We start from the raw sequence: 15,523 nt of genomic DNA on the forward strand, positions 1-15,523 counted from the left end.
GTATTGCATATAAAGATACGGTTGCAAACTTGTGTGTTTTTGGAGTCAAATGTTACAACATAGTGCCATCAGTTTGAAATGTACACACCAATCACAAGATGACGCAATGCATTTACAGTTACTGTGGGCAGGCTGCTATAAACCATTGACTCACAAGACTTTCAGTTAGTGTGCTCTCTGAATGGTCTTTGATCATTTCGCTACGGGGACAGGATGATGAGTTTCAGAATGTCCTTTTTTAACTTGCTGGGGTTGTTTCTGATATTTTCTGAGAATAGCAGTGGACACAGCATGGACACTGGTGAGTTTGATATGTTTTATATTCTCTCAGGCTATTTTAATGCTTGTTAAATTGTCTTGTAACTTAACATGCATTGTGTTGCGTTGTTTGCCAGTTTTGCAGTCAGTGAAACTGAACATCAGTCATCTGCAGAATGTCAATGACAAGCAAAGCCTCATGGTGAGCTGGCTGGTAAACCACAGTGACTTAGTGCAGGGAATTTATGAGATCCAGATCAGCCGCACTGAAAACCACACAATTATTTACAATGTGAGTATTGAGTGTTCTGCCGTATTTAACTGCATCCCAGTGATTTTAAAGTATTGATAGTACTACTTTTAACATTTGCTATGCTGCTTTTATTGAAATGTAAATATTACATTTCATCTGTTTGTTAACCTAGGAAAATGTGACCGCGACCGCTGTAGATTTAGATGAACACACATGGACATGGTCTTCTGATGTGCCTCTGGAGTGCGTTGATCATTCAGTCAGGATACGACATTTCTATGATCATTCTGTCCCAAGCCCCTGGAGCAACTGGGTTACCAACAAGGGTGAGATTATGTTATTATCATTTAACACGATAGAAATGAGACCAAATAAATCACCTGCGCCTCATGTGCACCGTACCACTGATAAGATCACGACATCAAACAAGTTCAGTGCAGTTTTATCAGTAAGAGTGAGTCACCCATTCTTTGTCTCTTCCCCTTCACCAATCTCTACATCAGAGTTTCTTAACTGTTGCAGCGTATGTTGAAGTCATTGAAAATATGTTTTTAGAATTTGTGGTGGCATTATCTAACAAAATACTGGGGATTACAGTTATTTTTTGCAACGCCGCCACTCTCGACAATATACTATAACCCTATGACCTGTAGGAGCTGAGGTAAAAGATAAGACCGAAATATTTCCCTTCCAACGGGTGCTGAGGGAGGGCACCAGTGCCGTGTTCTGCTGTGTTCCCCCAAGAGGAGTCAACATCACCAGTATGGACTACCATTATGAACACCGTATTATCAACACTGGAACCAGGGTCAAGGCCATTGCTGTTGACAACTTAACCATCCCAAAAAGATACATTAAAGCGCTGTCAGTCAGTTGCAATGATTCAACGGGCAACATTGTTCATGCCTGGAATTACGTCAGCTGTGAGTTTGACTTATTGTTTTATGGCGTTCATTTATTTTACTCTTCCACAGAATATTAATTTGTGTGTCTGTTTGCTGTAGTTCCTTCTGAGAAGCCCAGAAACCTCAGCTGTGTGACCTCAGACATGGAAACTGTTATTTGCACCTGGGATCCAGGCAGAAAACGAGACCCGTGTGATAAAAACAAGCAAACACAAACTCTCCACATAGTGTAAGCACAAAAAACACATTACCAAACATTCAGGATGCATTTCACCACAGAGCATAAGACAGATATGGGTTTGACGTCAGTGTTTTTGTAAATACTGGTCCAATATGTACAGCATGTATGGGGAACCATACAATATACAATATCTTTTGTATTTTTTTGTCCTAGATGCCTCACTGGTACTGTCGTGTGTCCAAACTTCATTTATATTTTTTCACTCATGTTGGTGCTCAGCTTGGCATCTCAAGCAGAACAAGTCTTCACTATGTTACTTTACTGCTATGCAGTTTATTGGTTACTAATTCATACTTACGTCATTGCTTTTATACATATTAAAAAACAGCATGAAATTACTTTTTCTTTGATATTTAAAAAGGTCAACAATGATGTTTTAAATACAAAATGTATGTTTAATTAATTTGGAGCTGCCTCCACAATCTTCTAAAGAGACTTAAAAAATGTACCACACTCAGCACGACAACACACACTTAACTAAACAGAGCTACATAAAAGTCAGACAAACATCAGAGGATACTGTGTCACCGCATTAGAATGTTTGTTCTTAATCAAACCCCAAACAAATACATTACAAACACTCGCTTCTTTGCTGTTGAAAACACAGAAATTCTGACCAGGCTCCCATCAGCTGTGTGCAGTCATCCTGTAAATTCCCAGCTGTCCCACAACTGGAAGAATATAACATCAGTGTAGTGGTGAGAGACCAGCTGGGAGAAGAGACAGAGAGCTACAGTTTCAACATCTTTGACAGAGGTTAGAGGTCACACGTTTCAACATCTATACTCAATATGGAATATAAAATTGTTACTGTACACTTTAGTGGTGTTTTAAAGCCTTAAAGACCCAAGAAACATGAATAAATATAGTTAAAATGCTGGTATGATATGCATTTTTGCTTATGTAACCACTGTTTATATACACACTGTGGTGAAATCAGTGCTGGGGCCCACTTCCTGTTGTTGAATTTCAATGTAAGACCACTTGACGGTGGTATTTTAGTAAATGTATGGATTTTATGTTGTTGTCAGTTTTCCCTGTCGTGGAGTGGAACAGAGTGAGCCCTGGGGCGACAAATGCCACTGTGTCCTGGATCGTACTGGGGAACCTAATTCAGCTTGACATCCTTTGTCAGGTCTCCACAGACCCTGGCAAAATCACTTCTGTGAGTTAAATGTTGTGTAACTATAATATTTATAAGGCATAATCATACGTTTTTAAGGCTTGGCTTTCCTTTCTGTCTGTGTGTTTTTTACAGCTTAGCTGTCGCAATAAGAGTAGTCACTGCAAAGTCAAACTGGAACACCTGCTTCCCAACACCCGCTACTCTACCAGGGTACGCTGCTCTGTCAACAGCAGACTCTGGGGTGAATGGACACATTCTGTATTCTTCACAACCTGTGAGTACAAAAAGTCAGTGTTAACAAGATATTATGATGTACCCAATACAATGGTCCAACCCAAACCCAGCTTCAGTGGATTTTGGATCACGACTGCATTCAAATATATCAAGTCAAGATAAAAATGAATAGGCAAAAAATTACCCTTCAATATTCAGTGATGCATTATATCCAACTTTGCCATCACAACGACCAGGAACATTTCCTTTCCCCTTCCGGATTCACTTTTCTTCTTTATACTGTGTATACTTTGTTTTAAGAAGGGAAAGGCAGTTGACCTAATAATACAAGTCCTACATATCATTAAGTTGGTCCAAACCCAGACTATAAACTACTGGTAGTATTACAGTGTCAGAACAAACAATGAGTATAATGTTTACAGGAATGGAATGATCTGCTGATGAATGAATAATCTTGCTGTGCTTTCCTCAGATCCGTTGGTGACCTTGGATGTATGGAGGAGAATAAAGCAGGTGTCCTACTTGCACAGTCGTCAAGTTACTTTGTTTTGGACTCCGGTGAGACTCATTTGCTTTTCCACAGATGTATTACTGTATTTGGCACAAATATTGGAGTGATAGCACCCTAAATCTTTACTTTGAGAATTTATACCATGACAGTTTGAACTTTTTCCACCTTTCATGATCCAATTTATTTCTTAGCATATTGTTGGCACAGCAGCCACAGTGAAAATCCAACGCTACACAGTGCAGTGGTCACAGGAGGGCCAAAATGGAACAAGGTGGAAAGACAGCAGAATGACCCAAGCTGATGTCTCCATCGGTCCAGGGCATTGTGAATTCACTGTCAAAGCTGTACTACATACAGGCTTCTCCATCCCCGCTCATATCACCATCCCACGGAAGGATGACAAAGGTGCGCAACTCATTTGGAAACAGTTGATTCTCTGAAGTGCAACACCTTTGAAATATAGAACTTGCTTGCTTTTTTTGTAAATGTCATTTCCCCTAACAGTTGTTAGCCTCTTGTTAAGTTTGTGTCTCTCTCTGCCAGTTGAATTTCTTAAAAACATATTAATAGACTTACATCAAAATGGAGTGGACATTTAGATGAGGGTGATGATCCCAAGCTTGGATTTCTGAAAGAAAGGGGGGGAAAAAATACAATAAATTGTGAGAGAAAGATATTTGGTGAAAGTGCTAGAGGAAAAAAGTACTCAGTGTTGCTAGAGGTTTGCACTTTGCAAGTTGCACTGCAAGTGGTTGCAACATTTATAGTTTCAGAAATCCAACTGCATTGACAATGTTATTTCTTTGTCAGCCCCAGGAACTTTACATGATTAGTTATAAATTGGTTGAAATTGATGTCTCTGAATAGAAAACCTCTTAGTAGAGAAGCAGTTGGGCAGCAGCTCGGTTCCTGGTTTCAATTTGTCCTGGGAGGAACAGAGCACTGCTACCTGTGGCTATACTGTGGAGTGGTGCATTCTGGGAAACGCGGTACCTTGTACTCTGAGATGGGTGAAGATGCTAGAAGGAAACACAACATTGTTCCTTCCTGCTCGTAAGTTTATGTTTTGTTTGTTTTCTGTCGGTAGTCACTGTATATGCAACATTCATGACAGTTTTTCTTGCTTTGGCATTAATTGCCACTTTATTATGTTGCAGGACATTTTAAAGCAGGTTGTAGGTATACATTTAATGTCTATGGATGCACAGAAAATGGACACAGACTTCTGGAAATACAGACTGGATACTCACAGGAACTCGGTGAGTGCTATTACTTACTTTATTTGAAATGTGTTTGTCCTTATATTTCTATTTATCTGACAACCATATCTGTTCATGAAAGTGTGCAGGCATTTTTCTGGTCTCATAAGCCAATAGTAGAGGGGTTTATTGTATGACAGGACAATGAGACATACGATGGGAGAAATTAGGTCTAAAGCACACAGTTATGTAAACCCCTTTTAATAAGGTGTGGCAGCTAAAGTTTTGACACACTGAATATCATCATCTGAGGCTGTAACATTTTCTTTCCTGTTTGTCAGATATGCAGAGAGGAGTAACTAAACAAACAGACACAGGAAGGCAACTGACATATATCCTAATCAACTGAAGTCTGTGAACACAAGGTTTTGTTTTGTAGAGAAAACAAATCAATGACAAATAAAAAGACACAGTAACCACTTTCTATCAGATGCAGGTTTTTGCAGTATATGATGACATCAGCACAACAGTGTGGGCGTCAGATGTTTTTCCATTCGAACAGTTGGGGAAGTAGATGACTACTGTTTTAAATCTGAATATCTTCTCTCCTCAAAACCAACTCCCTTTCCCCTCAGAATCTGTACAGCCCCTGTGTCTGGTTGAACCTGTTCAGAGTACTTCATCATCTGTGACACTGGAGTGGCTTTACAACGAGAATGATCCAGCTCATCTGGCATTCATCACTGGTTACCTGGTTACATGGCAGGAAGTATTGTCTGACAGGCAGCCAGGTCATACGGCAAGTGGGTACAAAGCATAGTTTTTATGTCTTTATACTTCAGGTACAATGCGTGTTCTTAATGTATTAAAATTCTCATATGTCAGAATGTCAGATAATAACTATGTACATGGCTCGAGTCACAGCTGAGTGAGGATGTTTTTCAGCAATAGCAACAAGATTTATAATTTTGTGTGCATCTAGATGTGTTCAACAAGTCAGTGAAAGATCCTCACAGCAAGTCTGTGACAGTAGAGGGTCTGCAGCAGGGCCATGAGTACAACTTTTCTGTGAGTGCTCTCACTAAGGAGGGTCCGGGACAAGCAGCCAGGATCATCATCAGGACCAGAGCCAACTGTGAGCTCCAGATCATCCAGTGCAATCACATAGCTGCAACTAAAAACTGTATTGATTATTTGTTTAGTGTAATAGTCTTTACTAAAAGTTAAAAATTCACTTATGTACGGTGGCCGGGAAGTTCAAAACAATGTAAATTTGTCTCAAACTTTTAAAACAGTGTTTACCATTTTGTATTGTTATTTTGCACTTCCCGGCCACCGTACTCATGTGTTTATTGTTCTGTTTAGACTCTGTTCACTTGGCCAAAATACTGACTCCCATCCTGCTACTGCTGGGCTGCACAATCCTTCTGTGGCCTCAAAGGAGAATGTGAGTAACCTCATCCTTAAATCTTCACCTAAGCACTCATCCAGCTGAAGAAGACCTGGAGCTTTTCTCTTCCCTCTTTTATTTTTTTTTATCTCTTTCTGCTCCAGGCTGAAGAGAGGGCTGAAGGAGATATTTGCTTATCCTGCTGGTATGCACATAAAAACTCCTGAGTTGGACAGCTTCCTTGATGAGGTATGGACAAACAACTGGATTAGTATAATCTTTTGCAGTAGGAGAAACAACTCGTGAGTGCTAAAACATAAGAGATGTGTAGTGCGATGGAAATTTAAAAGAAATGTATTCAAATGCTTTGGATGCAATCTACAGCATAAATTATACCCTCCTCCCTCCACTGTGGTTTCAAAAAGTGATTGACTCTTTGTTTTTAGCTTATTTGAGATTTATTGAACACTTCCAGGTGTTTCTACATATTCAGTTGGCTATTTACCATTACATTCTGTTTTTGTTTTCCATAATTTGCTGATGTCACTCACATTGATTATCGCACATCACACACATCATTAGCCAATTAATTGGTAGTTACAGAAAACACCTCACCTATTGGCTTTCAAAATAATGATGATTTTACATTGTACACACCACCTCCATAGTAAATATTTTGGAAACACAGATGCTGACAACTAAAATTACTCTGCAAGAAACAAAAGGCTCCTGCAAAAAACATAACATTTTTTATTCATTTATTTCAATTTAACATAAAAAAGTTAAAACAGTTAATCTGACTGAAAGTAAACACAGTAAGGCATCCCTGGAAATCCCTGTAGCTGACTTACCTGCCACACACACACACACACACACACACACACGCACACACACTCAAACACACACGCACACACACGCACACACGCACACACACACACACACACACACACACACACACACACGTTTATACTTTAGGCTTAACTTATTTGTAACTCTTTGCCTTAAATTACATTACTCATACAAAGTTCATTCTAATTATTCCATCTGCATGTGTATATTTGTGCAGACTGATCAGTGGCTGCAGTCACAGAAGGTGGAGGAGTGCATCAGCTGTGACATTGAGATCCTAAATACCAGACCTCCTCTGAATAAAACAACCAGGAAAGATCCTGAGCTCCTGAACACACCATGCTCCTCTGCTTCCCAGTGCTCTACCTCGTCCTTTTCACCTTCATGTGAGCCGCTCCAAGCAGACTACTATCCACAGTCAGCTACACTGCTTTGGGAAACACAAGCCCAAATCACATGTATTGCAAACAAGACTTACTTAAACATAACAGAGAAAGATTGGTCTGAGCCGCAACAAGTTGCTTCAAGTGAAATCACCAGCTTTGACCCCTCTGAGTGTCTGCAGGAATCATGCAGTGTTATATATGGTTACATCTCCAATGAAACTTTCTAAAAATAATGTCCAAGACAAACCTGAACATTTTGAACTTTATATGTAAAGTATGTGCATATTTTTCATTTCAAGTATACAAATGCTGTAAATAGATGTTTTGTTATCAGACATAATGTAAATCTGCCCATTTTCAATTTAAAGAAAGCAAGATTTTGTATTCACTCCACATTTTAACATATGCAATTTGTGATTTGATTATATTCTATTTTATTTTTTATTTTATATTTTTGTAAAGATGTTGCATTAAAATGTCATCATAACATACTGTACAGTGTGTGAGCACAAAAAACGGATGGTAATCTAAATAGAATTTTAAACAACTGTGTTGCAACATGGTTCAAAAATGAATCTGCTGGTGCTGTCTTAAGTGAAGTACTGTATATAAAGCAGAGAGAGAGAGCAACCTACTGACAAGTGAGATGTTATCTACAGGATGCAACTGGTCACACTGATAAGACAGCTGACTAATGTGACAGAGGAGGTATGCATCTTATCTGGAAAATATGATTACTTGCTGGTTTTATCAAAACATATGTATACATAAAAATGTTAATTGACAAAAAAAACATAGCAAAATGTATTCGGTTTTCTGTAGTTTCTTCATCAGTGTATAATGACTGAGAAGTAAAGGTTATTATAATGAAGCTCTGACTCAAAATATACAGCAAGCTTAGACAATGCACTCGTCAAAACAAGTCACAAGTTTTCTGCAGTCACAGGTCCCATTTCATGTAAATATGCAGGTACGAGACATTTTTAAAACTAACTATGTATCTGGTGTGCTTTTATGTTGTGTTTTCATGACATATTCTTCTACAGAAGCTGGTCATGTTACCTGGTCATACACTATGTGTCTTGTGAGACTGTGTCTACTCTGTGTGTAAATGTATTGAATTCTGAAATGCCAGAAAAAAAATCTGATTATTGAGGGTCAGGTTATTTTTTCATTTGTTCAAGGGCATCTGAAGAACTGAGAAAGCTGTGTAGTACTGTAGTTCTTACAAGTGCAGCTTCATCAGAAAACACAGAACTGGTTTTAGCAGGAAATGTTATCTGTTACGTAAATTATAGTGTCTTACTGAGTCTTCTGTTGAAAAACAAACTGAAACTCTGTTGTGTTCCAGTATGATCTTGGTTTTGATTTTTTCCTAATATAAAATATATGTTACAAAAGAAAATAATCCTGACTGATTGGCTGATCTTGTTCATCAAGTTTGCCATCTGTTGGTCAAATAATGTTACAACGAACACATATGAGCATGACGTTAATAGATGGGGAAATACAGTTTGTATATATGTTTTCTACTGCAAAAATGCTCCATGTATTTAACCAGTTATTGTCATTAAAAACACAATTTACAATATCATCTATGACTAGCTATTTGAATATGTTTTGTACAATTCCCAGAGCTGATATTTTTTAAAGATGTGTCTAATATTCAAGTTTAAAAAATAAATAATATGATTTATGGGCTTCAGTGATTAAATCATAATTTATGTGCCATATACATTATAATGCTTGTTTCAATCCAGCTACCATCCGTACTTTCAGTGTTATCAGAACTAGTCCCACATCTTCCATCCAGGTTTTAAAAAATGCAGATACTTATGCTAGATTGCAGTTTAAATGTTAAGTATCTAATTTATCAGTTTTGAATTGTCTCTGCTCTGCTGAATTCAGAAGAATCTCCAACCAAATACTCTTTGAAGCTCCACCAAACCGCATTCCCTGCTCATAACTTAGTTCAGTTAGCTGATCCTTGTGGACTACTCTTATATATAAGTTTCTAAACTGGTCCTGAATACAACAGAGTGTCCGACCTCCACAAATTCAACTACTCCAATAGCATGTTGAAAATGGGATATTAAGCAGGTTGGGTCAGTGAGTCTGGGTATTTTCAACTGTGATCAACTTCTATGAATAGGAACTGATACCCATCACTGGGGAGCATGTTTCTCCTCACACTCACACTGCCACCTAATCTGGTAATAGCTTGGTTTAATTAATTCCTACATGAATCCATCCACAGTGTTTGACCTGTAGCTTCAGCCCCACACAGTTTCTTCATTTCCCCCTTACACTAAGAAATATGTTATGAAACAAATGGGGAAAACAAGGAACTGACTCTTTAAGTTTCAACAAATTGTGACTCAGTCACTAAGAATTTATTTATATTACATTCCACTAAATATGAAAAAACAACAAGTCACAGTTTCTTATAATGAATGAAAAGTCATACAGTAGTTAAAACATCCTGAGTAAAGAAAATGTGGATTTCAGAGAAGACAACATAAGATGATAAAACAAAATCAAAATCAGTGACTAGATTTTCAGTTAATGCTTTCTAAAGACTTGAGCAGAGGTGGTTGTTTGATTATCTTGAACACCCTAATAGCTTTTGGAGTTTTTCCATAAACATCAGGAAATATAAAGTTGTATGCAAAGGGAACCTACTGATGCCATTATGTACAGTCTAAAATATTAAAAAGAAATACTTTGCAAGAATACATAACAGTTTAAGACACAACTGTCCATTTGGAGCAGGTACAACACACACATGAATAAAAAAGTCTACCTATCTCTCAGACACACACACACACACACACACACACACACACACACACACACACACACACACACACACACACACACACACACACACACACACACACACACAGTTTATTGGTCATTGGAGCAAGCGGTGGCCTGAGCTTCCTCATCCCTCAGTAGTGCAGAGTTCACAGGAGGAAAAAAAAGAAGAAAGCAGCATAGTTTGACCTGTCAGCTTTTTAGTCAACAGGAGCCATCAGCAAACATAAAAGCTGAGGGGAAAAGATAGCACGTCCACTCAGTTCAGTTGAGTTAGTTTTTTGTGGTTTGATCTTTGAATCTATAAGGAGGATCTTCAGAACCCTGGTGCTACTCTCAGCTCTCAGACCAGGAGCAACATCTGCTCTCATATTTTAGTTTGCACCATTAAGATTTAAAAGGACCTGCTGAACAGACGTAGGGTATTTTCAACCACAAGGCCACAACTTCACACAGAGGTTCTATGTTGCACTCTTACTCTCGCCTTGCTGTTCTTTCTGAAAGGAAAAACACAAAGTGAGTGTGTGCTTGATGACTGCAATACATCAGTAACACAATTTAATTTGAAGTGGAAAAAGTTGCAGATCATGTCAGACAATTTGTGTCTTTTTGACGAGCTGGGATACAAAGTTCAGACATGTGACACTAGAAAAGCAAGTATGCCAGATGGCTGTGTCAACAAAATCAAATTGGAGCTCTGGCTAAATCAAGTTAGGGCTTGTGTGTGCGTCTTTACCTTTGTGGTGGCGACACCATGCACTTCCAAAGGACAGTGTAGAGAGCAAGTAAAAAGCTGATGAACACCGTGGCTGCAATCACACCTGCAAGCACAGAAATAATACATTTATTTGCACATGTTTAAACACAATTACACATATGCTGGAACATCAGTGTACTATGCAAGTAGGCAAACTGCGACACACATAACTGCAGTGTAACATGATTCACTGTATGTTGCATTTTAGTGTTGGAAGTAATCCAGAGACAATTTGTTTACCTGCTGAGCTGAATGAACTAGTTCTTCCACAGAAAACAAAACTTAAGTTTTATGACTGTGGAATATCTCTGCAGACTGCAGTATATCCTGCAACCATATTATTACTGACCATTACTGAGACTTGAAGAAATTTAGATTTCTGGCTCTTGTAAACTGACACTATGTGCTTCTCTCTCCTATTCTTCCTCTCTCTCCTCTCTACCACAACCGGTCGAGGCAGATGGCCTCCCACTTTGAGCCTGGTTCTGCCTGAGGTTTCTTCCTGGTAAAAGGGAGCTTTTTCTTGCCACTGTCGTCAAGTGCTTGCTCATGTGAGAATGTTTGGTCTCTTTAAAATTAAAACCTGAAGAGTACGGTTTAGAACCTGCTCTATGTATAAAGTGCCTTGAGATGACTTTGTTGTGATTTGGCGCGATACAAATGAAGATTGAGTGATTGATTGATTGATTGATTGATTGATTGACTTCTTTGACATGCAACACTTTCGTACACACACAAAATGTTATCCTGACGAGCAGTGAGGGAGATGTTTGTTGAAACAGAAAGTCTGATAGCTGAACATCTTTACACCATCTTCGCCTCTATCGGTCAGAGGAGTGCACAGCTTACTGAGATCTTGTTATATAGTTTCTTAGTGATAAAGTCCTCCAAACTCAAACATTTCAAAGGGTATCTGGGTTGCAAAGTGGCACCATTTTCAGGTTCTACTCAGTGAAGTTTTGATGGGGGCACATGGAAGTCTATACCCTCTCCAAGCAAACAGAGGCATGTAAACATGAGGGACCTGAGGTCGCCAAAGTTCTCTAGTGCAAGGTTCAAATAATAATCAAGAAACAAACCTTGGAAGTCACCAGAAGACTGCATTTAGAAATGCACCCGCAAAGAGAAGTGTGTGTTATGGAAGTGTTATATTTCTTAATGTGTATGACAAAAAACAAAAACAAAAACCCCCCACTGAGAATTCTTGCAAAATCCTGGTTTGAAACTTCGCACATTTCATTATGTGTACTGATAACCGGAAAATCTTGGGTTTTTGGCTCAGCCAATGAAAACAACCCCAAGCAATTTAATCAAAATGACAAAGACGTGTGTTGTTTTGCTGTGCTTCTCCACAGAGAACTGCCAAATAAAATGTTTTGGGATTTTTGGTTATTGCTTATGTAACTTGATTCTCCTTTGGATGTGGTCTTGACTCTCTAAGTAAAATATACACTGTATTTGCTTTGTTGACTCAAGATGGTACATCTTACAAATCAGGTGTGTTTTTCCTCTGAAACAGGTCTTACAAGGTCTGTAAAGAAATCAGATGTGAGTCAAAGTGGTGCTCACCGGGGATGATGCCGCTGGTCCTGGTTAAAGAGTCCTCTGTGCAAGAAGGACGAGTGGCAGCTGCAGCCGAACCTTCATGGAGAAAAAAAAATAGAACTGCTTGAAAATGATGCTAACAAAAAACATGTTTGTGTTATACATTTCCAATTCATTCATTCTAATCTGTGGTTATTTTTGTATATTTCAGTTCTGTGTGGTTGCATTTTGGAATAGGCTACAGTACAGCAAATAGCTTGCCTGTTATCCTCAGAGGATTTCAATACTGACAATAACTGTTCAGAAACTCACATTTTTTTGGTAACCTCACCAAGCATGTTGTATTAGCATTTTTTATGGGTATCTAAAACAAATGTTAAAATACATTTTTCAGTTTACTTACTAAAGCTGACAGGAAACCTTGAGCAGCATCTTCTGTGTTTCATACAGTATATTTCCATGATTTCTTCGTTTGCCACATTGAATAATAAGCAAATTAGGTAAGCAGTGTAGCTTCATCTTGGGTGAGGATCAATTAGCTTTCTTTGGAGCCGTTTGTCTTGTCTTGCTCTGAGCTAAAAGTAACTAGGATTGCCATTGTCATCTAAAACTGACACATAGCCTACTACTGAATGGAATTTACCTGAAGTGGATTCTTGTTTATCAGGCACTGTAATCTAGACAGGTATAGTTATAAGGCCCTTAATATGTGTTTTATCCACCCACGGATTTGCTTTAACACGGTGAAAGTGGATACTTGGGTTAAAAAAAAAAGTCAATATGCATTATAGCCCAGATAAACTATTGGGACCTCCCTGGCGATCTTATGACTTCTACTCAAGAGGAAAGTAGATGAAATAAAACCCCAACAAGAGATAAACCTCACCGTTTCTCTGTTGAAGCAATTGCAATGTCAGATCTGGGTCAACCATCTGAAAATGCAGCACAACATTCGTATTTGAATGAATAAAAAGTGTTGCACCCACACAGAACACCGACAGACTACATGACATACCAAATCCACACTGTCAACTCTTCAGCAGGTTTTCACCCTGCCATTAAAATACAATTCCGGTTGTGAAACACAGAGAGAAAGAACTGAGGAAATGAGATTATATCTGCAACAAGTAGTGCTGCAGGAAGTCCAACAATGTGGAAAATGAGCGCTTAAGGGTAAAGATAAGAACATATGCAAGATAAGGAAATATAAGTATGAGAGTCACATATTTGCTAACATTTTGTGTCGAGACAGCATTTTTTCTGCTGCGGAATAATAACAGCTGTCAGCCCATGTAAAAAACGTAATGATCATAGCAGGCTTGTAAACAAGTCTATGAGTAATGTGGAGAGACCCACCGTCGCCCTGTAGGACTGTACTATCCCGACAGACAAAACTTTTTATTTTTGGCTTTTAGAAAGAGAAAAACAGCGTATTTTTCATTTAGCTTCTTACCTTCGAGCTGTTCCCGCTGCTGGTGACAGGGTTACTGCTGTTTTTCACCTCGGTCCACATTTTTGAGGCCGTGTGGTCAGACTTCATCAGTTCATGTTGTTTTCTTCTCACCTCAGCTGTGCATTGCAAAGCGCTTCGTGCTGCATTCAGGTGCTATTGTAAAACTCGTACCTTTCACTTAAAAAGGTACAACTTCTGTCTGTGGGCTTTAGGTAGCCTCCTGCTTATTTAAATTTGAGACAAGTCAATAAATATTTGCTCATATTGACTAAATGATTGTATATGTGGCTTCGACCATGTAGTCATGTTTATTAAGGAAATGCCAAAATGGAAACAGAGGCTAAAATTTTGTTTTAAGACTGCAAGTTAACATATTTAAAAAAAAAAAAGAAAAAAAAGAAAAAAGAAGCTTCCTAACCAACCAACTCTTCATTGTGATAATGTCCCAGCAGTATTACTATATTAAACTTTGACGATAATACATTTAATTCACATGACTTTCCAATATTCCTACGGAGTTGAAGGGTGCATCAACTTCTCAAACTCAACTTCCTGCAGAAAAGCAGCAAGGAGTCACACACTGCACAGGACAAGTTTACCTTTACACTGCTTTACAGGATTTCCTGTCAAGCCCTCACTGCCACTTAAGGGAAATGTATCTTGGATGTCTGGATAAAGAAGACATGGCACACCAGAGGCCATTTTTTTATTTACCTAAGCAAGATTACATGTTCTGTAAACAATCGAGTAAATGTTCCAAAAACAAAATGTTAATACAGACAGAAAAGAACAGTTTATTATCTGAAGTTTGTGTTTCAAATTTGCAGACCACATCTGGATCAAAACATTTAATGCAGACTGTTTAACACACAGGCCAGCACCAACACCTGACCTGCAAAAAGCTACAGCATAACTTCAAAGATTTGAAATATTTTCAAATTTAGCACATTCAATGGAATTTTGAAAAACAAGGAATTATTAACAAATATCTCAGAATGAACCCTGGACAAGCTTCACATTGGAATTAGTCATAAGAATAGCAAATACAAAGGTCAATTTACTGTCCTTAAGAGAAATAGTTCAATTTATTCTCTCCACTTTAAAGAGATACACCAGTCTGCAAATATATTGCACAGAAATGTACACTGTAAAAGCAGAAAGAGCAAGCAAACATACACAACAGTCCTCACACACAGCCACTCAAACATCAATGCAGCCTGAAGATGTTGTACATCAGCAAATCATACACACGCACACATACATAGCAGACAGAGAGCAGAGAAACATCTAAAATACACAACCAAAGGCACCTCCCCGTCTTAAAACTGATCAGCAGTTCTTAAAGAAAGGAATTTTCTACCCATTCAGACCAACAAAGATAACCGAGCTGACAGAAAAGAAATGTCAGCAGTGGAGTGTCTTAATATATGAGACAGCTGTGAAATCACTGTTTATGATATCACTCAAAGTATGTCAGTTGTCTCGTTGCAAAAGTTTTAGAAGAAACACTCAATTAGCACACGATAAGAGGCCAGAGAGTGCAACAGCACCTCAGATTTAAGTGCTTCTCAGAGTCACCTCAGTCACACTGAATATGAT

At 38.4% G+C, this 15,523-nt stretch overlaps 2 protein-coding genes across 2 annotated transcripts; one reads left to right on the top strand and one right to left on the bottom strand.

The window, feature by feature from the left end:
* Positions 1-164: 164 nt before the first annotated feature.
* On the top strand, positions 165-8,946 carry osmr (oncostatin M receptor). Its single transcript, XM_062416731.1, has 17 exons — positions 165-301; positions 396-550; positions 684-837; positions 1,165-1,434; positions 1,516-1,645; positions 2,265-2,413; positions 2,689-2,822; positions 2,916-3,057; positions 3,490-3,575; positions 3,720-3,933; positions 4,396-4,581; positions 4,686-4,787; positions 5,363-5,530; positions 5,710-5,862; positions 6,093-6,174; positions 6,282-6,366; positions 7,184-8,946. The coding sequence occupies exons 1-17, from the start codon at positions 214-216 to the stop codon at positions 7,577-7,579; spliced, it is 2,694 nt and encodes an 897-aa protein (XP_062272715.1). The 5' UTR covers positions 165-213; the 3' UTR covers positions 7,580-8,946.
* Positions 8,947-9,719: 773 nt separating this feature from the next.
* On the bottom strand, positions 9,720-14,069 carry sb:cb288 (uncharacterized). The gene is made up of 5 exons (XM_062416735.1): positions 13,925-14,069; positions 13,358-13,403; positions 12,496-12,567; positions 10,906-10,990; positions 9,720-10,666 (listed from the first exon to the last, which is right to left on the bottom strand). The coding sequence occupies exons 1-5, from the start codon at positions 14,009-14,011 to the stop codon at positions 10,618-10,620; spliced, it is 339 nt and encodes a 112-aa protein (XP_062272719.1). The 5' UTR covers positions 14,012-14,069; the 3' UTR covers positions 9,720-10,617.
* Positions 14,070-15,523: the final 1,454 nt, after the last annotated feature.

Source organism: Scomber scombrus, chromosome 4 (assembly GCF_963691925.1).
Source record: "Scomber scombrus chromosome 4, fScoSco1.1, whole genome shotgun sequence".
NCBI lineage: Eukaryota > Metazoa > Chordata > Actinopteri > Scombriformes > Scombridae > Scomber > Scomber scombrus.